Source organism: Mauremys reevesii, linkage group 3 (assembly GCF_016161935.1).
Source record: "Mauremys reevesii isolate NIE-2019 linkage group 3, ASM1616193v1, whole genome shotgun sequence".
In the NCBI taxonomy this organism is placed as follows: Eukaryota; Metazoa; Chordata; order Testudines; family Geoemydidae; genus Mauremys; species Mauremys reevesii.
Genome location: NC_052625.1, coordinates 4,897,161 through 4,920,672, shown reverse-complemented (window position 1 = coordinate 4,920,672; position 23,512 = coordinate 4,897,161). Strand labels below are relative to the sequence as shown.

Sequence of the window (23,512 nt, the reverse complement as noted above, 5' to 3'; positions counted from 1 at the left end):
ATAATGGATAAACTTCCCTGACTCTCACCTTACACCTGGTTAAATATTAATAGTCATGATTTGAAATGAGTTTAGTCTCCTCCTACAAACTCTGCATTAACCTGACATGCCAATATGTTTGATGTGCCCACAATTGCTCAGTATTCATCTGTTTTAAAGGCCTATGTCACTTAGGGGTTTCACTTCCAAATGATTGATCTTGTGTTGCTCTTTTTGTTGCACCGCTTTGATGCTATTCTGTATGGTGATAGTGTAGTAAAATGTTCTAAGATCTTTTCTGTAAAACTGCATTTCTGCTTCTTCAAGCAGGACTGTGTTGTTGACTGGCAGCACACATCCCAATGTTAGAAACAGGAGTGGGGGGAAAAACTTGGTGGGCTCTAAACATGTAGTGTGTTTAGACTTAAGTGGATAACCTCTCATGGACAACAGTGAAACCTACAGGCTTTGCCAGAATCCTGATCTCTCAAGCACCAGCAGAAAACATGTCAGATGGGGATTTTGTGTCTTGGACAACAGAGCAGAACAGCAAGAGACGAGACTGAGCATAGGGAGTAAGACTTTCTTTCCTATGTTCAGGCCCAGTTATCATGCTATCATGCAGTTATATTTTAAAGTAGGCTTTTTTTTTTTACCCTAAAATGGTTAATCATTCATATGTTGAAACTCTTAAGCTTTCTCCCTTCCTTTCTCCCATGATCAGACACTGCTACATGCTCAATCTGTTTACAGTGGGCAATAATGGTAGCAGATGTATGGAGAGAACTGGGCCTCAGAGAGGCAGGAGGAAAGTTAGGTGAACTGCCTGAAAAGGTACTGAAATGATGACTTTCATTTCTCTATTGAATTCTTGGGAAAACCCATTTTGGAAAACAGATGAGTGACCAAGCTAGTTTTGAAGAGTTGGGACAAGCAGACAAGAGAGGGCAAAAAGCTAATGGGAAAATAATGTTATAAATTTGCGGTACTTTTAGCCAGGTTGCACACATTCATGAGAAAGAGATCAAATTAATTGCAGAATGGGAGAGTGTCAAACTTTATTATATTTCAGTAATAACAGACGTCCCAGGAAGTGGAAGTGAACAGTTGAGATAAAATAATGGTAGCCATTTAAATTAAACATATTGTCCAGTCCCAAAGTAAAGGACTGCAGGATCAAACCTTTAAATTTATGAGGTATCACATTGCACATGATGCCTTCCCAGCTGCTCTAACCAATGTGGAGTGGCTGTGGCTACTAAGAATAAGAACAGCCATACTGGGTCAGACTAAAGGTCCATCTAGCCCAGTATCCTGTCTTCTGACAGTGGCCAGTGCCCAGGTGCCCCAGAGGGAATGAACAGAACAGGGAATCATCAAGTGATCCATCCCCTGTCGCCCATTTCCAGCTTCTGGCAAACAAAGGCTAAGGACACCAGCCCTAACTACTAACTTTGATTTTTTTTAAAAAGTGTTTATAGTAATCAGAAATAGAAGAGAATGTGTAATGGTGTGGAGAGAAGAATGTGATAATCAGAATGAAAGGTATAACTGTCTTTTGCCTTGGTCATAGGAAATACTTAGACTTCAAGTCTTTGTTCATCTGAAGGGAGAAAAGGAAACAAATGTTGGGATTGAATAACCCATTTGGAGTACCAAGAGTGTCTGGTACTGATTTCTGCATTTTTAAAGATCATGTCTTGGCACTTTGAGGGAGAACTCTCAAAGCAGTCCTCTGAGCCTTATATACATGGAGCTCTGAGCTATTAATTTAGGTACTTATGTGGCTTGCATCACCATAGCATCTGAGTTCATCTCGTTGTATAGAAGACACTCCAGATACAAATACCATCATTCCTTCAAATTCAGGAGGCTTGAATCCACTGATCAATGTGGAATTCCAGTCCATCGGTTTGCCTCAGGAACGATCTTGGGGTTTCCTCTACGTTTTCCCAAAGGAGCCCCATTGTGGGGGAGGGATAGCTCAGTGGTTTGAGCATTGGCCTGCTAAACCCAGGGTTGTGAGTTCAATCCTTGAGGGGGCCACTGAGGGATCTGGGGCAAAAATTGGTCCTGCTAGTGAAGGCAGGGGGCTGGACTCAATGACCTTGCAAGGTCCCTTCCAGTTCTAGGAGATTGGTATATCTCCAATTTATTTTATTTTATTTATTTATTTATTTTTACCAATTGGAAGATTCAATAAAAGAGAAGATTGTTCCTTGAATGGGTCCTCGGATTTGGTTGGTTCTCAGATCCAGCACTTGCCAAGACAAGAACATTTCCTATTCTCATTTGAGCATCTATCTCCAAGGATAATAGTTCAGCTTTTTTTTGATGCTGTTGAATTCTCCCCTTCTTTTGTGTCCTGCAAATCTAAAATCCAGTCTATTCCTAATGTTAGATTTTCCTTTTCTGTCATTATTACTTCCCTAGTGCCGGTTTCCCTACTCTTCTGTTGCATGAAGATTGATTCTTGTGCCCCTGGACTTTCCCACCCATATAGGGAAAAGAGATGTCAAGTTAACAATCTTATGGACAGTTCAGCTTTCCTTTAACATGTAGCATCAGTTGCCATCTTCAGTCCTCTTAAAGGCATCTTTCAAAAAGCAAGGAAGGTAAAAATGTTGCCACTGTGTTTGCCATTTCCTAAGTATCCTGAACACAGTATCTTCTGAATTGGAGGAAGAGGAGGGACAGAAGACTGAGAAGTTTCCTTACTCTTTACCAATTTCTGTGTTGCCTATCCCCTTCTCTTCTGTTGATGATACTGAGACCTTCCAGGAGATCTCTTTAGCTCAAGCCATGAAAATCTAGTTTGACCTTCCTGCTACACAAGTTATTTCCTAACTGCCCTAAATTTGGTGGCAGTTCACTTGAGGCTTAGTATCCACCTCTTCCAATACTTCAGTATTGGTTAGTGAGGGAGCAGATGCTGTGGAGTGTACAATCTGGTTTGCCAAAGACTTACAGGGTGTAAGGATAAGCCAAGAGAAACCCATTTTCAGTTCTACTCAAAAGATGACCCCTAGTTGGAGAATGCATAGTATCAACAATAGCAAAAGTTATCCTCAAGAAGGATCTCAGGAAATGCTTGGTGGTGTCCAGTCAATACCTAGTTCATGTGTTCCTGAGGCTCCTGGAATTAATGGCATCATGTATCTTAGCTCAACTCCCATTTGCCAGGTAGAGAATGAAGCCCTCTGCAATCCAGTAATGATACATTAAGATACCATACAGACTCTAACCTGATGTTTTCAGAAGAAATCTCTCTTCAGATCACTTTTTTCCTGTGGTCCTACTAATGGATGCCTCTGAGAATGTGGCCCACATCTGGCCTGCAGATGACCCACAGTAGATGGGCTTCTGTGGAGATCTGGTCATACACATATTCAAGCTGAGAGCAATTTAGCTAGCATTTGTCTTCCTTCAGTAGACAGTAGCCTTCTTACTGAACTGTAGCAAACATTCCATATGTTTTTTCTGCAATACGAATGATTCCCAAGGCAATAAAAAAAAGGATTGAGCTTTAATCCTACTGCTAGCTGTAATTCTGGCTAAACAGGGTTTTTTGGTACGGTGGGCTTCTGGATCTAGCTGTGGCACCTTTCTTATACCACTCTCTCTCTCAAAACTCAAGGACAAATGCCTCACCGAAATCCAAAGGCTCTTCCACTGGTGTCTCAAATAAGCCTGAGGACAAAATCTTCTTCTGTCAGGAGTTCTTGGAGATGATGTTGGAAAGTCAGAAGTCTTCAGCTGGGCAGTCCTACACTGACACGTGGAAAAGATTTTCTAAATCACACACACACACACACACACACACACACACACTCAAAATCAAAATCAGATTTAATCATCTTCTTTCTCTATTACTATAAAACAACCACAGATGAGGCCAGAAGATAGGCCTTGATGAGTGGGAATAGTTGTATGTCAAGATAGTAATCTGACTAAAAAGCTTCTGGAAAACTCTCTCAATTTTTGTGTAGTTTAAAATGTATTGGGAAAAGTAGAGATAACGCAGTTAAACCTGTGGGTTGAAGAAGTGGGATTTTATTTTAGGAGATTTGTATTTTATATCTGATGAGGTAGAATGGGACTCTAGAAGAGCAATGTGGTCAATCAAACCACCACCTCTTTTTCAAGAGCCTGCTGGGGGTGTTTCTTACCGTTGTTCTCTGATTTGACTTTGATGTGCCAATTTTCAGTTGATGAATAATTGTCTGTGTGCTGATAACTTGGGGGAGTCAAGTGCAGTCTGGTGGTACTGTGTGAATGGCATATTTGGTTTCTGCAATCCAGAGTATGTGATTTATGACTTTCATCTCAGTCAGTAAACTTGTCAATTAGCTGCATTTGAAAAGTGATTTTGATTAGTGCAATCAGTAAACATGAAATCTTGTCTTTGATTGCTACACTGATTAGATAAATTGTTACTTGAGGAGTTGCTGGAGAAGGCAGTTTATATAGCCTTATAGCTCTAGGAAATGCCTAATTTGTAAAGACCAAAGAAAATATTAACTGTCGTTTTTTCCTCTCCTGCTTTTACCTTTTTGAAGTGCAATTCACTTTCAGGCTTTTTTTTCCTTCTTAAAGTGATCTTCTGTCAGAACCATGCAAAGAATGGTAATAAGTTTGTTTTAAACTCTACTTCATTATTAAGATATTCCTGCTTGTGAATACTTAATCTGTGTGTTCCTCAGTGCTGTACAAGGAGATGTGATCAGAGCTACTTCCTGAAGGGGGCTGTGTCCTAACTTTTCAGTTGGAGGAGAGGGTTACAGAGCTTGAAACACACATACAGCAGGTGCTTGTGATTCGGGGGTCAATATGAAAGATGCACCCTATACCTGGTGGGGACTAATCTCCTCTCACTGGAGGGCTTTCCTTGGACTTCACGGAGGAGCAGAGGACGTGGGGTTTTTATACGTGAGTGTTGGATTAAATGTGTAGCCCTGAAGTGCCAGGAACAAGGGCAGCTTCTTTCATCTGCATGGCCTCCTGGCTGCAAAGAAAAGAGAGAGCACCCCGTTTCCATGCTGCTGGAAGTGTAACGTGTCCTTCCCCTCCCCCCCACTCTCCATCTGTGTACTAGACAGGAAAGGGCAGTTTGACTCTCCTCCTCCTTTTTCCCCACCCCCTAGACTCCCACACTGCTGCTGCTGTCCATCAGCAGTGACACAAGAATCTGGTTGGGCTGTCTGAGTTTTTTTACAGGACCCATTACAGCTGTATCTGAGTGGCCCCCAACATTATAAAGCATACACATTAAAAAAAAAACAAAAAAAACCTCTTCCCTATAGTCAGCAAGGACTGGACATAATTTTTGTTCACTAGTTGGTTCTTTTTGCGGGGTGGCTGTGGCACAGCTAGATGAAAGGGAGTTTTTCATCCCAGCCTCCTCCAGCAGTGAGTTCCAGGTTTGTGGGTCAGTTGCTGAAAGATCTGTCTCCTGAACACAACTCTGAGTTGTGAAGCTCTTAGTTCTGTTTCAGTGGCATGCATCTGTTGTGCCTACGTCATGTTAGCACATCGTGAGGTGATCCCTGAAGTAATTTGGGGAAGAGTCTCCTGGGGAGCCCTTAAAACAGGGCCCAAAACCATGAATTTGACGAGGTGTTCAATAGGGAGCCAGTTAAAGAGTTCAGAGTGCTGGGGTGATGTTTCTGAGCATATGGAACAGCTGTCAGTTTAGGAACCCGGTGACCGTATTATTTAGGTACTGAGAACTAAGGAATCTAGCCTAGAGGTCTTGTATGGCTGGATCACCATGGTAGAGTCCAAGCCCAGGAATGGGGACAGTTTTCTTGACAGCTATGAATAGAAAAGTGGGGCCATTTACCAGGACTATGAGACACCAGGTGGACAGTCTAATTAAAAGAATTGTGGGCATACCTTTTGGGTTAAATATTTAATCCTGAAATGCAGATCTTTCATTTTGCATCTCTTTTCAAATGGAGTTTGTTTAAAATTAAAGGTTTGAAACTATGGATCATGGAAGATTGAAATGGTCAGTACTGTTCCCTACAGTACATACTCAAGTGCTTTGGTACTATCCTAATTTGAATGATGAATCTACTTCTCTTAAAGTATCCTATCCTCTATAATAGACCTCACTGTTTAAACTTTCTGATTAGTTTAATTTTTTCTTTTCCTAATTTGATCCCATAAATTCCCCAGCCACTCTCTGGTCACCCTAAACCATTATTTTTATATATAATGCAATATCATCAAGTTAGCAATTAGTTACAAGTGAAATGAGTTTGGGGAATCCCAGTCTAGTCTCTAATGGATCTATTGTCCACACTACAAGTAACTTTGTCATCTGGCCTATGTGAGCATGACTCATTCTGATCAAAGGAGGCCCAAGGCAGGAAGAGCAGAACTGTTGGAGATCAGAATTTATTTCTACCAGCAAAGCTGTTATCTTCAGTAGGACCTGCCCACACTACAGAGTTCTCTCAAGTGCTACCATAAAAGGTTTCTGTTCAGGTCAGACCATTAAAATGCACCAGCAATCCAGTCTGAGTTCCTAGAAGAGAGGCTCAGATTTCCCCCTATCCATCCTTTTCTTAAAAGCTCAATTGAAAAAGTAAATGTAGAGTTCTGTCAAATTATTGCTAAGCTTTGGTGTCCTTGAATATTGACAGTTTAACGGGGTATTACTATCCTATCACAGCATATCCATTAGACAACTTCTGGAACCAGCTGTTGTAATTAGGTCACACTTAAACACCATTGAACATAATCAAAGATGTCACTGAAACTGAAGCTTTTGACTGATACACAATTTAAGTGTTGTGAACTGACCAGGGAGCTATTGATTAGATGTTTCTTTCATCCTGTTTACTGGTCAATTTATTTAGAAGAACAGCAGCCATTTAATTGCATGTCTTATTAAAGCAAAGTTGTTGCTGGTACATCTTTGTACAGAGTTAGAGCTTGACTACAAGAAAACAATTGAAAAGTGGGTGGTCCCTTTCATTACCGTTTCTTACTGCTGCAATGCCATGTGCTCTGAGCCAGATTCTACCGATTTTTTTCCATCCGTATAATAACTGTTCAGAAGGACCCATAGTAAATCATAATATTCTGGTGGCCAGACAAAGTTGAAAATACAGTATTCTTAAATCATGTCTCCACCCTATTAGCTTTCAGATTGTATGGTAAATAATTCAGCCTAATAAAGAGGATGGAATTATTGGTTGATGCTTATAATGAATTGCAATATTTTTATCAATTTTCTTTCTCTCCCCCCCTCCCCCCATTACAAAGATCACACATACTGGTATATTGGTGGATGTATTTCGTGGTAACACTAAATGTTGTCTGAAAGAGGCTTTTCAAAAGTTGTGGTAGGAGTCGTATGATTTCTTTTGTTGTAAAAATTCCAGAAAATGTATACATTCAGAGGTTTAAAACATTACAATGACTGGGACCAATACACTGGTTAATTTTTTCCTCTTGATTACCTGAAATTTAGCTTTCCATTGTGTATATTAAGATACAAATGGAGAAATTTTGCTCTTTCACCAGTTTCAAGTCAGTTACTCCACTGAAGTCGGTGGAATTAATTTACAGTTACACCAGCGTAGAGTAAAAAAGTGGCCCAAAAGTATTTGGCAGCAAGTCCAATTTGGGGTTTTTTGTTAGTTCTCTGAAACTTTTAAAAATTTGTTTTTAACACATATTTGACAATAAGTGATGTATGGAACTGGTTTTTGCATATTGTTTGACTTTTTCTTTGTTTTATTATACAGATCTACGGCCCCAAGAATCATGGCGAGGTCCCACACCTCTGTTTCAACAGCCGCCACAGAGATATGAAAGGTATGGCCACTTACATTTTGTAAAAAGTTTTTAAATACTTAGCTTCCTCATAGTCCACAATATGTTATTCGTTAGTCTTAAAACTAGGCTTTTTATTTTATATTTAAATATATTAACTTTTAAAAACAAACTGTTACAAGATATTAAATCCATGCTGTATTTTTATTGTGGGGTGCAAAATTCAGTATTTCTCTTTTTAAAAGATTGAGTTTCTGGCTAAGAAAGAAAGCGAAAAAGAAAAAAACACGTTCTATTAAAAACCAGAAACTTCAAAATTAACTTTACTGTTGATGCTTTGGTTACCATTCTTGGATCTTTGGCCTTTATCTTATTGAAGCTTTTGAGATACCATGAAATTCAACACAGAGAGCTTAAAACTGCATTAGATTTCTGTACAGGCTAAACAAATTTCTTTTTAGGAGGGTTGTGGAGCTTAATGAGGCATAACTAATGGTGTTCCACTTTTATCATTTCTGTGCTGGAACCACAGCATTAGTACAGACTAGCCATTGATTCTTGCTACAAACCTCTTGAAGTCCTAATCAGCTTCTTTGGTACAACTTTTTCAGGCCTGACAAGCCTATTGTAGGGCAGTGTCACTGTAGGTCAGTAGTTATTAGTTGCCACTGAAAACAGTTTCTTTAACTACTTAAGACTGAACTGAATTAAATGCAGAAGGGACTCAGAGGAGGATTATAGAATCTGCAGTCCAATAAGTACCATGGAATAGAAAGAATGTGACATGGTTTGATAATAAGGGATGTTTTACATGTGTTCCTTCATTGATAAGTTGTATTCCCTTAAGTCGGATGGACTTTACAAACTCCAGGATATCTGGTGCTATGAATAATTATATTAAGATATATAGTGCAATTTTTGAATACATATTTAAAATGGACACTAACTTTGACATACGCTACGTTTACTTACAGCTGTTAATGTTGAAAAGAATCAGACTGGGGAAAAGTTGTTGGACTGTTAACAAATATGCACACCTTCCATGGCAAGCATTTTTATCTCTCTTAAAATCAGTCCAATTTCCCTTTAATTTGCCATGTTTAATGTGGAATCTTGCCTTATAAACTGTATTTTCAAGGTTATCTTCAGCAATGTAACAAACTGAAATACCTGATCTTAACTATAAAAGTAGGTTCACAAATAGCTTTTCTTTTGTTTTTTTAAGGAAACAGTACTATGCACTTCGGTAACTTATAATGTTTTTTTACAATGGTAGGAATTTCATTCTATTCTAGAATGTCATTCTGTTGGGCTGCTAATTTCACTGATTCAGTATAATTGAACTAAAATTTCTGTTTGGGCTTCTGGATTTCCAACTTCACACTTCCACCTCTTCAACCAATGCTGGCGTGTGTGTGTGTGTGTGTGTGTGTGTGTGTGTGTGTGTGTGTATTATAGTTTTTATAGTGGAGAGGTCTTGGCATGGGGGCACAGAACTTAATTTCCTTTTAACATTGGACAGATGCCTGTACTTAGGGTCCAGACATCTGGCTGTACAGCCTCACTAGTATAGTATATGGTGGCATCACTGGCTCCTTAACCTTACCCAGTGTGCTTTCAGTAATGTAGGGGGTGGGATGTGTGAACGTTGTGCGGTGTGCTAGTTATGTCACAATGTGGAGATCGACGTTCATTTCTTAAACTTCCATTTTCAATCTTCCTCCAATTACTTGATGGGACTGAAGTCGTTCATGCCATGGCTTAGCCAAGAAGGGAATCTCTTTGGAAAGTTTGCAGAAAATCCTTCCAGCTTTTAAATGAAAGTAAAGTGGCTTTTCATAAATCAAGATTTTTTTTTTTCTGGTACTTTTTTGTGTTCATACCCCTTTGATTTATAAAACCACTAGCTTGCCAGACTTAGCTCCGCAATGAGGACAAATACACCCACCATGTTCTTGAAGATACTTGATTAGAAAGAAAAAAAGTTAAAATGTTTAAATGCACTGAACATTGACATTAAATTACTTGCCTTACTGATTTAAGCATGCATCTAAAAGGTGATGGGCTTGAATATGTGCATATGTGAACAGACTCTCTGCCAGTGCTTCTAAAGGACTTGAGATTGGGGGAGGGTGGGTTGTAATAGACCTGATACTTTTTTAGACCTGGGACTCTTTTATTCGTTCTAATGCCCTACAGAGTCGTGGTTTTCAGCTTGTGGATAGTTACCCAGCAGGAGGGAAATTGCCATCAAGTTTTTGTGGCATTGTGAGGCTGCTGTCCACGTGCTGTTTTGCCACTGCCTGCTCCTGCTGATTGTTCCTCCTCTTGCTCTGCCTGGGTTGGGGCAAATCGGGAAGTGAATAGGCATTGAAATCATAACATACAGGGGGAGCAACACAACCAGGAAGAAACTCTTCACCTAAAAGAGGCAGGACTGGGAGAATGGAACCTCCTCCACTTACAACAGCCAGCAGGGAATGTGGATGTAATCCCATCCCTGCCAATGAATCTTTTGAGGAGCCAGTGAAGCAGGTTCAAAGATATCTGGAAGGCTGGGTTGAAAGTGGTCAGATTTTTGGCTTGCGAGAGGGAAACTTGGTGCTTATAAAATGCTTCTCTCAGAATCAAAATAAGCATGTTATCTGTACAGGAGTGTGTACGTTTTTAGAGTCAGTGGTGTAACAGTCTCAAAAGTATATGTAGGGGGAATAAATTATTAAAACCGCAGGAAGTTACTGATGAACAGAGCAGCTGCTGCATACTTGCAAACACACAGTCTTACTGATCTGAGAAGTTCTGATACAGTCAATCTAAAATCTAAAGCATTTGAGGCCTGATTAATACTGAATAAGCGTTTGAGAACATAGGTGCTGGAACTAGAGATGCTGGGGGTGCTACTGCACCCACTGGCTTGAAGTGGTTTCCATTATATACAGAGTTGACAGTTTTGGTTCAGTGGTTCTCAGCACCCCCACTATAAAAATTGTTCTAGCACCACTGTGTGAGAATGCTTTGTGTTCTAGGCTTGTTTTTTTTTCAATGGCAGTAGCTGGACTTAATTACTATATTTTAGAAGCTTTATATATTTAATGTTATTTGTGGGTTTCGTTGATCATACCACTAGAAAGCTTGAGAGATCTGGGTTTGAGCCTCGCTTCCTAGCATTTCAGGGAGGGAGAACACGATCATTTCACTGAGTGTTGATAGCATAACTTGAAAATCTAAACTAAGCTAGGATTGTTTTAGATCGTTTGAGGTCTGAAACATATTAACATTTTCTTATTATAGAACACCTTCCTAAAGCAACTATAACTGTCACTTACCATGTGTATTAGGGTTTCATTATATTACCCAGTATTGTATGATTGTGTATCATGTTTTGTCCTAATTCAAATACAGTACAAAGGGCACTGCCCTTCTGTCTGTGACTCTGTATCACTGCATGTATATTAAGGGGTCAAGCTCTATATTAAGACAGAGCCTAGATCCTATGGTAATACATATGCACAATAGCACAGAATTTATTCCTGCAGGAACTGTAACTTTGAATTCCCTGATTTGTCAGATTAAAATGTCAACTGTAATCTTGCATTAATACTGTTGTGGCATATAAATAAGGTGTATAACCTAATGAGTGAAGGACAGAATGGAAGTCTGGATGCTGGTTTTGTTACTTTTAATACTATGTAGTACTTGCACAGCATTTTGAAAATGTTAGGTGCTATATAAATATTCAGTAACTTAACAGGTTTAGCTAAAATCTTCAGATGATACTACATAGCTCTGTTTCATTTTTACAGTGGCTTGAAAACAATAGAAATATCTAACAAGCTTTTAAATCTATGAAACACTCACAGGACATTGTCAATCCATCTTAGTAAGCACTCCTAATATGCAGTTTACAAAATTACACTGCTAAAGTTAATGTACGTTTTGCCTAATACAAAAATATATTGTGAACTTTTGCTTTGTATGCAATAACTGAATTGCCAAAATCCTTTCTGAATACTTGTTGCTGTACATGCATATCATCTTATTAAAAATCAACATATTGGCTATTTAATTACTGCTTGGGATGGTTTGGGGGGAGTTAAATACTCCAAATTCATGTTACGCACTTACTGCCTGAATAATTTAACTTGTTTAAGATCACCTTGAGTTACAAAAGCACAAATGCTTTTTAACCACAGTCCCTTGGCATTAGTATAGAATTTAAACATATTGATTTAAATGGAATCTGTTTTTAAAATTTTATTAAGAGAGACCTTACAGAAGCCTAAGCCTACATAGACTTTTGTGGCAAAGTGACTTTATAATGGAAATGGTGACAAACTTACTGAAATCAAATGATTGTGAGTTAATGAAAGACCAAAGTTCATGCTACTTAATGTTCATAGTGTTTTGATGGAATTTTCTCCTGTCACCACTATGATTTATCTGACAAAATATCAAGAAATATTTTGAATCCAGTGTTTTGCCTTAAGATGAGGATATTATTTCCTTGAAATATAAAATAAAAACATTGTTAAATATGTATTTAAACAAAAGGAATATCTCCGCACTAGTCTTAGGTGATCTTGGGTGCTTAATTCACCCTGCCATTGATTTTAAATAATTACAGTATTGGTCTGACTAGTAAATGTTTCAGATGGAAAATTGGTAAAAGGGGTGTATAATTCAGCAGTAATTAAGGTTTTGCTTCTGTGCAACGTTTAGTTCTGTTTCTGTAAATATTATTTTGCATATTGCTTGTAAGTGCCAACTATGCATCCAGCATGAAAGAGTCGTACTTCATACTAGCAATCTTGTTCTTTTATCTCTGTGGACAGTAAGAGTTCTTATTGCCTAGGTTTTGGACATCATAACTGTTCTTAAAATCTTGCCAGATAAAGTAAACATAATGTAGTTTTTACAGTGTAAAACTAAAATGAATGGGAATAGGAATTTAAACATGAAAGCCCTCTTTAAATGTGTACTTTTCCCCCATCTTGTTATATTTACCTTTTTGTGTTTTGGGTTTTCAGAAACAGCTTGCCATGATCAATGCACTGGCTTAATATAGACTTTGTCTCCATTCCTATCAGTGAAGTTCATATTAAACCGCATTAAAACGTTCCCCACCCCCACCAGTCCTTCCCTCATAAGCCCTACACTGATCTTTCAGCTGTTGTGCAGGCGGCTATGTGTAATATGCTTTTATAATCTTCAAGAAGGAGAATGTGATCACCTTATTAAAACCCTGAGTGCTTGCTTGACAGCCTCGGTGTCACTTCATTGACTTTGGTAGAGTTCTGGCAGGGATGACTTTAGTATCTTTAACCAAATGGATCCAGCCAGAGGTTTTCAAAGACAAGGAAAGTAATACTGACATTAGTGTCAATTTTAAAATTAAATGGTTACCCTACACGCCAGTTATCCAACATTTTGATATTTTATGCTAATTACTTTCCTCATTTGCTCAGAGATCATAATAGAATATCAGTGTATACCTGTTGAACAGTAACCAAAACAGATTTAAATTTACAGGATTTGTATATGAATTGTAGTGAATAATATCTAATTTTGTAATTAAGTCTCTTTCCCCTCAACACAATGTGGTATGTGTTCTCTGCAGAAAATGTGGATTTTGAATTCTCTAGCTTTGGAGAGATCATGTCCTAAGCAGTACATGGCTATATCATTTTTGTGACTATTTGTAATAAAACAAGGATTTGATGTGCCTGTTTTATATTTGTAATTTTAGACTAGGTACTTGAAGGCAATTAAATATTTCTTGCTGCTAGTAATCTAGGATGAGAAACTAGGTTAAAATAAACGTTGAATTTGTGTTCCCATATAAACTGTACACCAAATGTCAGTCAGTCCATGCCAATTAGTGCTTATGTTGCTAGGTCACCATGGTCAATTGAAAACTGCATCAATAGAACTTGAAAAGGTTTCTTCCCGATCAGACCTTCTGACATATTGAGCAGAATAATGGATGGGAAAAAACAGCCAAGGCCCCTACCCTAGATTCAAAATACTCAGCAGTAAGAATTCATTTGCAACCTGCAATTAACTAGAAAGAATGGACTCCCAGAAAGAGTCTGGACATTTAGAAAATAAAGCTTCATTCTCCTGTGTTGCACATGTTTACTCTTTGGATAGTGTGTTACATTTAGCTAACTCAGTGACGTTTTGTTTCAAATCTACATCGGCAGTCACTGCAAACAGACTGGTGAACCTGCCTCTAAAATACAGGATGAGCAAAATCCTTTTAGGGAGTTAAAACAATCCCTGACTCTGCAAAATTGAATTTGCATTCTTTCAAAAGCATCTGTTTCTCCACCTTAGTATGTTTGAGAGTGAAGCAGTGAGTAAACATGGTCTGTTAGTTAAAATTAAAGGGCTTCTTCCTTACACAGTGTGAGCCAGATCATTTAGAGGCACTTGTAGCTCCCATAGATTGTAATATGACTGTGCAATTAACACGATAGATCTGGGCTTAAGCAAATCGAACCATTTATTATGCATGTCTACAAAAGGTTGGGCTTTGTGATATGAAGTTATATATAAATTAATAACATGCTATAATACACATGTTCTTTACACAGAAATTCTGGGGCTGCCCCTCTTATATCTTGGAACCGCATGCTGCAATCCCAGGGTGCAGCATTCCAGCAAAATCAGTACCAAGGAGTAGGTGGACCAATGAATTACCCCCACAGACCTGATGATCGAATGGATAGGGGAAGACAGGTAATAAAGCACTGTGTGATTGTACATTGTTTTCTTCTGGGTCACTTGTGCAGTATCTGTTATGGGAAAAGGGAAAATACTCACTGCAAATATTTCTGCAAGTAAAATCTTCTGTTTCATTTTAAAGCTTAACATGGTTCTGTTTTAGGGGTTTGTCTTTGACACCTCCTCATAGGTGAATTGAAGGACATATCAAACCCCCACATTTAAAGCATCTATCGTTAATTTTTTTTTTCTTTTTGCTGAAAGATGCTGATTTGACTTAGACTGGAAACTATTGGGCTATTAGACTCTAATAGCCAAAGATGTACAGGTGTACGCGTGTGTGTAGCTAGCTACTCTTGGAAGAATTTGATTTTCATTGGTAACTGTCGGTAACTGTTGATTTCACTCTAGACACACAAACAGATAAATAAAATATTTCCATCAGTGATGATCAAAACTTACAGCTAGGCAAAGAAAAAAATGCTGCTGGAGAACTTTTGGGAGTTTGATTCAAAGGATATTTACTTTGTATATTTTTGACATGTAGTGCCAACAATTAATATTAACAGTTATAAAACTTTAATGTTTTTAATATAAAATCTGTCATTAAGTTGTCCGAGCTCCCCATAATTTACTTCAACTGTGAACATTTAAATTGATAAAAATGGGGGGTGGGGGTGGGGGGCTGAAATTATAAAAAAACAAATTGAATTCCACCAAGTCTCTCCCCCCCTCCCCCCCCACACCAGTTACTTATGTAGATTTAAGTAAGCAAACATTAGAGAGTTCATATTCAAACCTTAGGTGGTCTTGCCATCATTTTAAAAGTACAATATATATGTATTAAACATCCAAAAACAACAGCATATTGTTCTCCACACACATTCTCCTCCAGTTTCCCAATAAATAGGTAACACATCAGGATGCGCAGTTGTACTAGAAACCTTGGGTACAGAGACTGTGTGGCATAGCACAGTAGTAAAACACACGATTGATGTCCTGATTACACTTTAGGCAGCTATTTGAGTATGAGGCAGATGCTGTCTTTTGGAAACCAGAGCTTGTAGTGCTCAACTGGCAGGCAGGCTACCAAGTAGCAGCTGGAGAAGTAGTAAGGGAGAATTATCTCCCTCTTACCTGCTGGGTACCCATGTTGTTTTCCAACATGATGTGTAAGCAAAGGTGTGAGCCATTAATAAGAATGTAAGTACACCTTTGCCTTATTTCCGTAGGGCCTGGCCCAGAAATACTACTAGCAGCTAGCTCCCAAGGAGGGGAACAGTTCTTCTCTTTTTACTGTCTTCTGCTGCCCACCATGCACTAAAAATGCTGTGCGTGGTGCCCTTCCCCCTCCCACACCTCACCCCCATGTGGTTGAAAGCCATAAGACTTGAGGATACTTTCCTCCTTATTTTTGTTAATTTTTAAAGCAGTTTCTCATACTCCCCCCCCGCTCCCAACTGTAGAAGGATATAGTTATCAGAAGGATACGTTCTGTCCTGTACCACACATGCTGGATAACTACCCAAGCCTCTTGTTCTTCCCATTTTATAAATATAAAATAAAACCCATTTAATTGGGAATGTAATAGTGATGAATCAGTTGCATTAAATCTGCCTTACTTCAGTTTTACTCTGTTGTAACTTCATTGAATTCAATGTTATGCCAGTGTAAAACGAGTAATACAACGATGAGTCAATATCCGTATCTGCTTTGCTGGGATAATTGCTTGGATACAAACTTATATTTCAGTGTCTAATGAGAAAATTATGCACTTAATTCTGAAAATTCCATTTGGTTAGCCTACAAGCCTATTCAGTATGCAATATTGTTGTAGTCATGTCAATCCCAGGATATTAGAGAGACAAGGTGGGGGAGGTAATATCTTTTATTGGATCAGCTTCTATGTGCTAACCACTTACGCTAAACACCTGTTTGAGTCTGTATTTAGCCGTGACACTAAGTACCTTCCCCAGCCCTGAAGAAGAGCTCTGTAGCTCAGAAGTTTCTCTCTCTCACCAACAGAAGTTGGTCCAATAAAAGATACTATCTCACCCACCTTCTCTCTCAAATAAGTCTATTCAGAGCATTATACAGTTGTCATTTAGTGCTTGCTAGTGTGAATTTCCTGCTATGGCTTTTTCTCCACGTCATGTTTCCCTTCTCTATTATAGTGGACCATTTCTACTTGATTGCTCTATAAACGAGTTGATTTGTAATGTGGCTGTTTAAAGCAACTTATGAAAACAAATATATAAATAAATATATATATACACACACACACCCCAGCATAATATACATTTGTGGGAGCCTCTGGTAGTCGTGTTTACATAGCTCATTTAAATAGCCCTATTTCAAGAAGATGTAATTTTTTTTTAATGGACATTTCAAATGTGGCATCAACCAAAGTGTGTGACAACAATGAAGCTGCTTTGGCCATCTCTGCTCTAGGGAAATTCTTGATAAATTTCCCACTGTTACCAAGGCTGAATCAGTGATAGGAGCCCGGGGGAGGCAGCCTGCCAGCTGCCAACACCATTTCCATCCTCACGTCTCTTAGTTTTGCAGGATTACGTGATGCTGAAACATCTGCAGCCAGCAGATGAGCTACCCTTGTGCTCCTAACTCTACACTCGTTCAGCTGAACCTGTATTAGCAACAGTGGGATCTTTCTCTGAACTAGCGACCGTTCTGAAAAAGCTTTAAAGATCAGTTTGGTAATGTCTTTCGTTCAAGCTGCTTCTCTGGTTTGGAGTATGGTAGGGAAGAAGTAGGCTTATCAGGCATAGGCCTGTTAGCAAAGTTTAAAACACTCAGATATGGCTTTGAAACCCTAGTGTAGACAAGCCATTTTTTAACACTATTTGGCCTGTGTGGAGGAGATCAGATTCCGTGGGTTCTAGCCTGGGGCACTGACTGGCCTGTCACATCTTTTAACATAGTGTGATTCTGTCTACACTGGTTGGCTAAACCATACTAGAACTGTCTTAATCTACACCACACTTCTTAAATATAGTGGCTGAATTTTGCTAAAAGATGTGTATTGACAGGGTGAGTTCTGGAAAGCTTTAATGGAATTACTTAAAATGGATCTTCACCAAGAAGCTTGAAAACAAAGAATAAATGCGTAATTGCACCAGTCCACAATATGAGCTGTTGTGATGATAAATAAAAAAGGAATGAGGTATTCTCAGGGCTTGGGAAGGGAGGGGAAAGCATTGAAATCAGACTGGAAAATTGGATACTCATCCTCCCTCTGCAATCCCAAACTCTGCTCCACAACCCTAGAATCACCAGATATTTCTGCTAAATGGATCAGTGAGCACTGGAATAGTTCATTGTTGGCATTAAAATTGTAGTCACTATACATAAGGGTTAACAGTCCACTGAGAAGAGTAGAGATGGTGCTTCTCAGAAAAAATGTTTGTATTGTAGACTCAAGAAAGGAGCCCTGCATCAGTTCACAAAGAAAACCTTCCATATGTGACCTTAAGAGCTCAAAACAGGATATTTTATGAAAACTAGGTTTGCAGGATTGATGGAGCTAGCAGAGAAGTCTGGCATGGTGCACTCTGACAGACCAAATTATTATAAGCCAATAAATTATTTAAATCTTTCCTTGTCCCCTCACAATTCTAGCAAATTGTTCCCTGTTGCACTAGATAGAAGCCACATTAGATAGAAGACTTACTGAATTTCTGATATTCAAGTCTGGTGTCATAAATGCAGGAATTATCTTCTGCTTGATCCTGCAGTGAAGTTCAATCCAGGCAGTGACGGCGTTCTTGGTCATATTCTAATATGTGATAGTAGTAGGGAAGACACAACTTCTGGCCAAGAAGGCTTACTTTTTTAGAAGTATCCTTATGTCAACTGCCCTTCTGTGTAACCCCTTTTTAAGACGGTTGCTTTGTCTAATTTTAGTAATTAAGCCTTCTTTGATTTTTTTGTTTTTTTTAAATGAGGTTTTAGTTCACATTATGGTCTTGGGGCGAGTAAATACTGATGTTACATTATTAGCCACATTAGAGTTTTAGGAGTGCAAAACAGCATCTGAAACTGGTGTTATCTATAAATGTCGAAGCTTTAAAGTCCTGAAAAAGGCTTAAAATGAAAGTGGGCACACTTTTTATAGTAGCATAAGTAATTATCAACTCCCTTCATCCCCTAAATCCTTTGCAACGGCATGGCTCGCAGGGGTTAATACATATGCTGCCGCGGAGTGCTCACGGAATTGATGTAACTGTCTTTGGTGCAGATCACTGTTGTAGCAGACTTTTGTAAATATACCTTACAAACACCCCAGAAATGTAAAGAATAAAATGCATTGTATTGCAGACATACTTAACTTAATATTTAGCCTATAATATAGGAATTGAACATTAGGAATAATTCTTTCCTGTGCAACTCTGTATCAGTGTCTAATTGTATGATCATATACAATGTTTTTTGCAAAAATACACACACACACACACACTTTTTGGTGCACCATTTTATTCTACTAAGAGACTTCTAAAGGAATGCACTCAACATGATTTTTGTTTAAATTGATTTTATTTTAAAAAAAAAAAAGCTTCCTGTTAGAGCATGTTTTTAAACCACTTACTCCTCAATCTCTTTTAAATGAAGGGATGGATGGGGTGGAGCTCTGCTTAGAAAGGGCTTGGGGGCTGCCCAAGAGTAACACCACCAGGCTTGCATGAGCCGCTCCTTTTGCATTTCTTTGCCTGCTGCCCTTTGGAGTCAGTTTAGCTGCAGCTCTTACTCCTAATCACCCTCTGGAAAAGCCTGGGGAAAGAGCTGTCACCATCCCTCCCAGAGAACTGACCGACGGTATATACCCAGTGTGTCACATCACCAGAGTAAACTGAAAATAGAGGTTTCAGAGTAGCAGCCGTGTTAGTCTGTATCATAAAAAAAAAAAAGGCACTTTGTGCACCTTAAAGACTAACAAATTTATTTAAGCATGAGCTGCAGCTCACGAAAGCTCATGCTTAAATAAATTTGTTAGTCTTTAAGGTGCCACAAGTACTCCTGTTTTTTTTGTAACTTTCCTTTGACCTCTTAGGGTAAAGTTTGGGATTATTAGTCATCAAATTTTCGGTTTGGAGGGAGATTCAAGTTGACTGTCTCTCTAAATCCCCTCCAATAAACTTATCACCGTGAATCTAATGTATTGGGTGTGGCAACTAAATTGAATACAAATGTATATCTAAAGTGGTAACCACTTTCCTTGAAGTCTTCTGTACTTTCAGTGCTCAGTCTGTTGACATGCATTGATATCATGTCACCTAGTATTTTAAATGCTACTTAAAACGGAACTGATGCCTACAAGAAGCCAGCACAACAGAAATGCATCCCACAAGAAAAGTCTCATGTATCTGTCAAAAACATATGGTTTTTGCTTTGGCAGAAGATCAGATGTCTACAACTAAAATATACAGACTTGAACTTGTATTTCAATTTCATTGAAATACAGACAAAACATTGTATAAATTAACCATAATGGGAAGGTTAAGATGACTCCTAGGTGTCAAAGCGTACCCTTACTGTGCATGCTGAAGGTATTCTACTTTCCACTATTAGTCCATGTAAAATGTGCATGCGCACGTGTGTGTCTATATATACAGAATGGCAGAGCCACGTTTTCTTCATGGATTTACAAAGTTTGCTTTTCAAATCCTGCTCTTGTTTTCATTTTGCACCTTTTAAATTCCACTATCACTGGAAGCAAAAGGTTAGCAGTTACTTCTGCAGCTCAAATCACCCTCAATGCTGCCTTTTGGCTTTCTCGTTTAGGATTATTAAATCTTTTCCAACACACATGGAAGTGTGAGGTTGGTGTTGTACAGAATTTACTCCTTGTGTAGGAGCTGAAGTGTGTGTATCCAGGAGAGCATTTGTAAACACTATTAAGAGATGTTTAGCTCTTTCTTTGGTCTCTTTCTGTGTAACTGCTGTATTGTTTCAGTTTTGCATGGAGTCTGAAGCTAGGCTAACTTGTTTACTGTGACAGTAATCCAGAAAATAAACCCTTGCTTTTGTTTGCAGGGATATGGCCCTGGGAGGCCCTACCCTTTGCCACCTCCCGCTGGAAGATACAACTGGAATTAGACTCTTGAAGTCTTCCATCATCAAAACCTGTTTTTACAACAGCTGTGGAAAAATGAGGCATCTTTAAGAAACGTACTAGTAGTTTTTAAACTGCAATATGTGTTTTAACTGTGTATATTTCTTACTGATAAGATTTGATTTTGGGGGGGAGGGGAAGGGTTTTTATGTTGCTTTGAAACAGTGTACTGGAGAAGACATGTAAAGCACTTACTAATGTGCTTGAGAGAGACATTTCATGAAGTAGGAGTACTGTTCTGCCTTTATTACTAGCTAAGCATCAATTGCATATGCCTGTCAATTGCAAATCAAAACATCCTTTAATTCACAACATAAGAGCCCCAAAATAGATACTGATTTTTAAAGAATGCCTAGAAATAGGGTTTTATTAGCTGTGAAGGTAGGCACAGCAGGCAGTCTAAGAAACACAACATTTAAAGACATGCTTTTGTCCGTATTCTTTTTAACAACACTTCATTGATGTATTTGTCTCTCGAGTTTGATTTCTGGACTTCTAAGTAAAAATGTTTCAACTTTTACAACTTTTGTCTGGTGTGTTCTTGTTCTTCTATGCCTTTTACCTCATAGAATATGAAATTAACAGATATTTTACAGAAAATCACGTTTTCAAACAAAGGTTAACAAACCGTTAGCTGGCTAGTAAATGGGTGCATTTTTTAGTAATTTTCAAAGGGTTTTGCATTCAGTGTATTGAATATTGAAATATTCTCTTTTTACTTGACTGCCCTATGAAGTGGCTTTTGAAAATGTGCACTGGTATTAAGTGGCTTATGACTCTTTCCTCTGGAATATTTGTGTAGTTTTTATCTAAATGCAGATGCACACTTTTATTTGTTTGGTATTAATAACTTGGAAAATTCCTCTATAAACATCCATATTTTTCAAAGACTCCAAACCTTTTAGTTTGCCCATAAAAAGTAAACAATTCTCTGCTCCTAACATACACCGTGCATCAGGTTAAGTAAACTATTTAAAAATGGATGCAATATCGCTAAGTATCCCATTTTATATTTTTCTTTAATATGCACATGTATGTATGCATAACTGTAGCCTTTTTCTATGCAAGTATTTTTTAACTCTTACACAAGGTTATAAGAAAAAGTCTCTCCTGGACCATCTGATATAGGCAGTTTAGCTGTGTCCTCCTTCAAGGGCATAAATGTTAATACTCAAATATAAGGAAAAAGACCAGACCAACGTAACCTTGAGAGGATGAAATCCTGCACCTAGATTCATTTGCAAGTGATTGGGGATGGAGCAGAATACTTATTGTGATTCAAAGAGTAGTCATACTGTTAGAAACTGATGTATACCATCAGATTGCAATGGCCTATAGTGCATTACATTAAAATGTTGTGTGGGTATAAACATTTGCTATTGAACAGAACAGGAGCGGCAGTGAAACTCAATTTTCAGACATACAGGCATTCTCAAAGCGCTCACCTCGTGTATGGGTGTTTTTAATATCAAATCTAAAGAAAATGTCTGTTTCTGTTTATCCTTTTCAAATGTGACTGACAGCTAAAATGTTATAGAATAAACCTCCTGCAAATGGAAACTGAATGCACCTTTGTACCTGGGCTTCGCATCTTTCGCAACTAGTATACGTGTCGGGAATTTCTGGTGTTTGTAGAAAATAAGTGCAATTGCATGTACATTTACTGTCTATTTGCTTGTTCTGTGCATTGCATCTTCTCCCTAACCCCTTCACACAAGTGTCATTGTTTCCTGCAAAGCAGGAATGTATAATTTGATAGTGCAATTGGAGTATTGGTGTGACTTTCAGAAGGTAATTTTTGGCATGGCCTTACAATTGCATGAACACATGGAGTTAGTGTGTGGGGCAGGTGCAAATGGCCAGTTGTCTCCAACCATCAAAATTGCAAGTGCAGTAATTGTGTGTGCATAGTTAGATGTGCAGTTGCACACAGGCTGGGTTTGGCCAAGGTTCCAGTCTGTGACCGTCCATTCTTTAATAAGGATTTCAGGAGAGGGATGTAACTCAGATTTATTCCTGCCCAAATCAGTTTCACTTAGAGAAGAAGAATTCCCTCCGTTGCAGGAATTACTGGCTGAAATTCCATAGACTGGCTGTGTAGTGCATGAGGTCCTAGGATCTGAATAGTCCCTTCTCCTCTGGCAACCTGCTAATGCAAGAGTCTGGTTAAAGAAATAGCCTCCCAGGTTAGCACGACAAACTCTGGGGAGGGAAGAGGGGTTTGGAGAGCTGGTTTTAGCACCGTTTCAGGGCAGGAATCTTTCAGGAGCTACTTGGCCCTGAGGGAATGTTTCGAACAGCTAGGAACATGTTTACACACCCTCCAACCAAAGCGACTGCTGTGTCCGTGGCTTAAAAAAAGGCCTTTCAAGGAGGAGGGAGGGACCTTCCTTTTTCTCTGCAGGCGGCTGCTTACAATGGCTCATAACCCTGGGCCCGTCCTGACCTTAAAACCGCACCTTCTTCCCTGCATTTGGCTGAGTTGCTCTAGTTTCTAGCTTTTTGCTCGCACCCTGGGGCCAGGGCCACTAAGGCTGTGGGAGGGGGGGAGAAAGGCTCGGGCTAGAATTCGATGGAGCCCCTGGGATGGATCTCGAGGGAGCCGGCAGCAGGCAGGAGGTTGAGGGGACTCCGGCTGGATGGGAGGAGGGAGCCCTGAGAACTGGGCTTTGGAGAAACAAAGGGCGGTTTGGTGCCACCTCGTCTGCACAACCCCTGGAGCTGTAGTGGGGACGCAGCATGGCCAAGGGCTGCTGGTCAACTCCCCTCCCTCAATGCTCCTCGGGCCCGTTTCTCACCCCCGCTTCCATGAATGCCCGGAGCAGGGGAGCAGGGCCATACCCGGTGCTCTGAAAGGCAGACGCCGCTTTTTTATGAATTCTCTGGATC

At 39.1% G+C, this 23,512-nt stretch overlaps 1 protein-coding gene across 2 annotated transcripts in view; it reads left to right on the top strand.

Annotated features, from left to right (window-relative positions):
* Positions 1-21,143, top strand: part of XRN2 (5'-3' exoribonuclease 2) — an 87,433-nt gene extending 66,290 nt beyond the window's left edge. For both annotated transcript variants that reach the window (XM_039528775.1, XM_039528776.1), the window contains 3 exons: positions 7,740-7,809; positions 14,364-14,508; positions 20,545-21,143. In XM_039528775.1, coding sequence (XP_039384709.1) covers positions 7,740-7,809; positions 14,364-14,508; positions 20,545-20,607 — 278 coding nt within the window. In that variant the 3' untranslated portion in view covers positions 20,608-21,143. The remainder of the gene's footprint in view (positions 1-7,739; positions 7,810-14,363; positions 14,509-20,544) is intronic.
* Positions 21,144-23,512: the final 2,369 nt, after the last annotated feature.